Raw genomic sequence first — 6,805 nt, 5'->3', positions numbered from 1 at the left:
GACAGCAAGAGCAGAAAGTATCAAAGCTGTATGGGGCTCATTAGAAGCTATTATTAAAAGTCTTGATGAAATATGTTCCGATAATGGACATTTTGACAAGGGAACAAGATCTAAAGCACTGGGCCTTCAAAAACAATTACTTTCATTTGATTTTATTGTTTCTATAATTTTTATGAAGAATATTATGTACAAATTAAAATGTCTTACTGAAACTCTTGAAACTAAACATTTATGTATAATTGATGCTATAGCTTTAATTGATTCCACTATGAAAATTATGACTGAGATAAACACTGATGAACACGCTATAAATAATTTAATTGACAGCGCTTTATCTTTTGCAAATTTACTTGGAACAAACCCAGAGAGCTATTTTAAAACACATCATCGTAGAAGATTATGTCCTAAACGAATTGACTCAAGACCATCAACTGAGGTTGAATTTACAATACATTTATTTTATCGAAGAGAATTTAAGTTAGTTCTTGATACACTGATCACATTATCAAATAGCAACTTAAAACAATGTATTTCTTCTATTCAGCCATTGTTCAAATTATTTTCACAACCTTTAGACAAATCAAATATTACTCTTGAAAACATCACAAATTCACTCTCTTTATTTCCACCAGATAGTATAGATTCCAATCTAAAAGATCTAGATTTAGTCCAGGCTCAATTAGAGATATTATTTAACATGTTACCAAATGAATCAAACAATTTTAAATGTTTAATGGAAAAGTCTGAAGAAGTCAAACATATTTTACCATGTGCTAATTTATTATGTCGTTTGGCTTTAACTTCTCCAGTGACTGTAGCATCGAATGAAAGGACATTCAGTAAATTGAAATTAGTTAAGACATTTCTCAGATCGACAATGAAGGATGACCGATTAAATTCCTTAGTAATATTAGGAATAGAAAAAGATATTGTGGACCAATTGGACATTAATAAATTAGCACAACAGTGGTCAAAATTGAAAGAACGCAGAATAGAAATTTAACTGTTAATATTTTACAAGTTTAATTTTTAATAAAAAAAAAAATTGTTTATGTTTTTATATTTATTATATATTATATTTGTATGTTTAACATGTATTAAAATATTTTTATTTGAATACCTGTTCATCAAAATTATATTCTATTGTTTTATAATAAAATGTAGATTTATTATTTTGTACTATATACAATATACCTACTATATAATGATTTATAATATCAACATAATAAAAAATAATATTTTGGTATTTATACTACTATTTGCATTTGATATCAAAGAGAATAATAACAATATTTTCTTTTATTTAAATTTATAAAACTTAAAAAGTATGTGTTTTTTTTAAACGCAAAGCAAATAAAAATGATAAAATAACATTATAAGATAATATTGTTCGAGCGAAGCGAGAAAATTTTTTTTACTCAATGAGTTGGCAATTAGTTAGTCTACACCCCCCCATAGTTTTTTTTTCGGGACGGCCCTGCGTATCGTCCTTTATGAACAATAGTATGAACAGCACTTGCTGCAATTTTATATTTGAGTTGGGCACTTATGTCTGCCCAAACACTACTAGTGCTAATATATACGAATATACTAAATTATGAAGTATTATTCGTTTTTTTAATTAACAACAATACAATAAATTATTCTTAGAAATACCTACCAAATATAAGGACAGACAATTATTATTATGGTTATAATATTATTTCAACGAAAACAATATTATTTTTATTGATGTGAAATTAAAACAGATTTATGGTATTTAAATGTTGTTAAAAATACTTATAAAAAATATTCAGAATATTTAAAAAATACGTACCCCCAATCCCCATGAATTTTTTTGTTTTTAGAGAAGAAGGAAGGTCGTGTGAATTTTCAAACTAGGCGTGCGAAATCGTGCGAATTACATGATAAATGTCTACAGAAGAAAAATTCCGAAAATGTTAATTTGGACCACTGGGAGGGGGGACTGGCCAATCGTACGTGACTAGATGGACATAACTGACAATAATTTTTTACATTCATGATAATACGAATTTAGTTTTATTAATTGACTATCTTTTTTTTTTATATTCATAATTATACGATTTTATAAATAAAATCTAAGCTAAATTTATATTAAGATATAGAAACTTAAAAGTTGGTACTATCGAAAAAATAATCGATTTTAATTTTGGCGCAAATTACAATTCCTATTTCATACTACTTAAAGATGGTGCAAATTACATATTATATAGTTATTTTGGTGCAAATCAAAAACGCATTAAAAAAAAAAAAATTGACGTAATGACGTAGCCACGTAGGTACCTATAGTATATTTTATAATGTATCTACTATTATGGGTACTCATGCAGGCACGTATAGGTACAGGAATGGGATCCTATTATCGTACGAAAAAATAAATATAAGTCGTATAATTTATTTATATCAAACTAAATATATATATAATAATGCAAATTTTGTATCCTTCTTCCCTCTCTGTTTCCATAACTTTAAGTACCTGTCAATTATAATATGTCATGTAAAGGGCGATACAAACTTTTTTTTATAGTAAATGTGTATTTGTTAACCAAATTAATTTTTTTTTTGAAAATGTTGATGCATCTAAATAAAATTTCGAATGAAAAGATTATTTAGATTTTAAGTTACTAAATATTATTTAGCTACCTACTTATAATTTTAATCCTTAATGGGAATATACATATAATTAATAAGATATATATTTATGATATTATTGAATACTTTAGCATTTATTATACTTTATTTTACCTAATTATAAATATAAAATCCTGATATTTTGTTTTTGATTTTATTGTGTAGAATGAGCAGCTCTCTCCCCCCCCCCCCCCAAAAAAAAAACCGGTATAAATATTTTTTTTTCTCTGCATTAGTGGTATATTTTTTTTTTCGTAATTCATAATTTACATAATTAGAAATTGAATTTTTTTCAGTTGTGCTATTATTTTTTCTGCTTGGTGAAAATCCATCATAGGACAATTTCTTTAAAACTTATAATTTAAACAGGTATAACAACATTTTCAAGATATTTTTTTTCGGCTTAACAATTTTTTATAGTTAAAAAGGACGGATATCATTTGAAAAAAAATATATGCAGTATCAGTAGTATACTACGTCATGGTATTACTATTAGTCCTTACATAGTTTAAAATACCTAAGTATTTCAAAATATCGTCTATAGGAATATAGCTGAAAACGCTAAAATCAGGAATTGTATAAATAATGTTTAATAGTAAAAGGAAAATGTGGTGAGGGTCGCCGTAACCGTCACCTTTTTTATAGGTATATTTAATTGCTGCGTGAAACTGTTTTTGTGGCATGTTTGTACACAATTGACGTCAACGCTAGTCAACAAGTAAGGTCTGTGAATTCTGCAAAAGTGTGAATTAAACCAATTATTTTTATTTAATTTCAATTAAAAAATTGAAAACTGTCTAAGGACAATTATATTTTATTTATTGTAAAATAAAAAATTGGGTACAAACGTAAATAATGTTATAAGTAAAATATAATTTGTCTATATTGTATATAGATATCTAATCAATAATCATTTATCAGTTTAGATGCTACTATTAATTTTAACATTTATTATGTTGATTTTTTTTAACATAACTAGTTTTTTTTGCATAATTTTAAATCAAAACTATTTTATTATATTGAAAACAAACAACTGGAAAATGTCGATTTAAAAAAATATTATTTTCATCTGAAATGATCATCAAAATGTATCTACTTTAATGTTAACGGTAGTTTTGGTATTGCGTACGAAATATGATACTTTTGTTATGTCGTATAATGTATAGTGTTATACATATATTATATTGAAGAAATGATATAATAAACCAGTGTTTGGCTTCCTCTAAAATCTTAATGGCCTCTGATGTATTAATTTTAGTTTTAATAGATAGAAGAATTAAATGACGTCAAATATGTTTAAAGTTTCAACTTGAAAACCAATATTTTTGCTGCAATAATTTATATCCAGTGTTGAGACTGGTGTTAATTTATCTAGATTAATTATTTATCTTTCATCTTATCTAGATAAATAGTTGCATTTTATCTAAATAATTATCTAAGATAACAAATTCATCCATCTATAGATAAATTTGTCTCTAATCAAAAAAATGAAATGCACATTTTTACTGTCAATTTTCTTTTTTTTTTGATAATTAATACATTACATTTTAATTGTCGAGTCATCTCAGTAAAATATTGTATGTTTATAATAATATTAAAAAATTGGTATTATTTATCATTAATCTTTTCGTTAAGGGCCCGGAACTGGTGCTCAAATATATACCTACATTTCATTGTTATGTTTTATAAGCGACTCATCAACAGTAAATTAATGGAAAAATGATTATAAGTTATTTTTAGGAATTTAGTGTGCAAGCGCTTTCTTATTTTTCTATAAGAAAAAGATTCAAATATTTTAGAAATGTAACTCGTTGTAAAAAAGTTTTCCTTAATTACAAAAACAACCCTACTGTCATCCGCCCCAATTGAAAGATTGCTTAATAGTGTAGTTCTCAAATATTGACTCCAAGGAGAAACCGTCTTACTGACAAAACTTTTGAAATGTTTTTATGTTGTGAATATTTAAATGAATAATATATATTAATGTAATGAGTAGTATATTAATCTTTGTTGTATAGTTGATGTCATAAATGTTACATTTCTAAATAAATCATATTATCACCTGTATATTATAAGTTATATTATCATCATGACTTATGACATAATCATAACATCAAATAAAATGTTTTATTTTTATTTATTGTATAGTATATACTTATGCGATCGAGTATTATAAATGATATCATACGCGATTTCACCTAATAACAATAATTGTATATTTACTAATAGAAATATAAATACATACTAAATCTATTGTGAAGTTTCATAATACTTAAAATTTACTGTGACGAGTCGTGTAAAATAGTTTTTTCTTGATATTTATAATTTATTTTGAAACATTTTTTTCAGTTAAACCTTAGTTATTGATAAATAATAATGTTTACACTGCTAACATTAATTTAAACATATAGATGGTATTTATATAATATCGAAGTACTAAGTAGTATTTACAGTGTACTCTCAAAAGTTAGACTTAATAGTAGGTGTTAAAAAAAGTCTAGATAGACTTGATTTTAGTTATCTTTTATCTTTATTAAAACAAATTGCTGTCATATTATCTTTATCCTTATCTAGACAAAAAAGTACCTACTTATCTAATCCCAACACGGAATATAACACAATGCGACGTAGTGTATAATACAATTATATTTTGATAATATATATTGTAATGTCAATAGCTGGTATTAAGTTGATCTATTGGTTTCTACGAAATCATTAAATACTTTCAAAATATATCACATTTACATAGGCGCCCGCAGAAATTTTTCTAGGGGGGGAGGGGGGGCAATGTTAGGATTTTAGGATATATATTATAATTTTAATAGGTGTTTTAAAATAGGTAATAACTTTTTTTATTATACTCGAAAACAATATATTTTATTTTATTATATTACAACTTATTTTATACTTTAAATTTGTTCTATAGTATATAGTAATTTATCTTAAAACATTCAACTAAAAAAAATATTTTGAAAAAGCCAGGGTGAGGCAAATACCCCAGCTTGCCCCTCATGCGGGCGCCTATGCAAATTTATTTATAATATACTTCTATTCCTTAATTTTTATTAATTCATTTATGCGCTTTTGAACTTTTAAAATAAAAACCGAAAGTAATCGACAGTATAATATAAATATATGAAAAAAACTTTTGGAAAATTATCATTTACATAGAATATTTTATTATTATTATTTCTTTTTTATTTTTATCAAAACTCTTTGAATTTTATGAAATATATTTGAATTGAAAAATCTTTAGAGAAATTCGCTCTGGGATTTGTTTTTGTTTTAAATAAACAAATATGACATGTCGAAAATAAAATTCTACAGAGATCAATCATAAATGAATGTATAAGGGATAATATATTTATAGTTTTTTTAAGATCAATCATATATATTTGCAACATATTTTGTATTGGACACGTATAACGTATAACGTAATACATTGTGAGTTATTATTCCTCGTGGCTTATACAAATACACACAAGCATTTTATACAGTAAGTTATCAATATTTTCAATAATATTTCGACATTTACATTTACATTTTTTTTTTGCATACTTCTACTATGTTTTTATTTCTAACCGTTTTTCTTCATGATAAAATAATTACAAATTATTTTCAATAGGTACTTAAAGTGTATAAATATGCAAATCAAGATTCTATACAGTATTTTGTAAGTGACCAGTAAAATGTATTTTTTCGTATCAATTCATTAAAATAACCTTATTAGTCCCAATCAATGCCTTTTAACTTGGGAATGGTAAAGTATATCTAGCACACTGCTGCTAGACTGATTCCCTTAGTAGCTGTTGCTACTCTCTAATTATAGAATTTTCATATGTGTTATGAAATATATTATCCGTGATGTATTGTAATCTAAATTATGGTTAAGAAATTTAAATTTAAAAAAAGTCTTCTTATTTAGTTATTTACATAAAAATATTTATTTTTTTTAAATTTAAGCGTACAATCAAATATAATACCAAGATATTAAACGCTAGCTACATATTTTAAAGGTATATTTATATTATTTGGTATTTTTCTTAGAGATCACACGTATATGCATTAAATATTTAAAATTATATGTATAATCACACAAGAGATAAATCTAAATAATTATTTATCTTCTTATATTAATATAAAACATCGTATA

General features: G+C 24.8%; 1 protein-coding gene across 1 annotated transcript; it reads left to right on the top strand.

The window, feature by feature from the left end:
• Positions 1-268: 268 nt before the first annotated feature.
• On the top strand, positions 269-1,003 carry LOC107172523 (zinc finger MYM-type protein 1-like). Its single transcript, XM_015522815.2, has one exon. It carries the CDS (start codon positions 269-271, stop codon positions 1,001-1,003), a length of 735 nt encoding a protein of 244 aa, XP_015378301.2.
• The last annotated feature ends 5,802 nt before the right edge of the window (positions 1,004-6,805 follow it).

This window comes from Diuraphis noxia, unplaced genomic scaffold (genome assembly GCF_037042655.1).
Source record: "Diuraphis noxia isolate RWA-SAM2 unplaced genomic scaffold, SU_Dnox_SAM2 contig0001, whole genome shotgun sequence".
Classification (NCBI taxonomy): Eukaryota; Metazoa; Arthropoda; class Insecta; order Hemiptera; family Aphididae; genus Diuraphis; species Diuraphis noxia.
This window is presented reverse-complemented; position numbering and strand designations above follow the sequence as displayed.

Excerpts from the sequence above, each read along its gene's own strand:
- LOC107172523 (XM_015522815.2), top strand. The coding sequence starts at position 269 with ATGAAAATTATGACTGAGATAAACACTGATGAACACGCTATAAATAAT.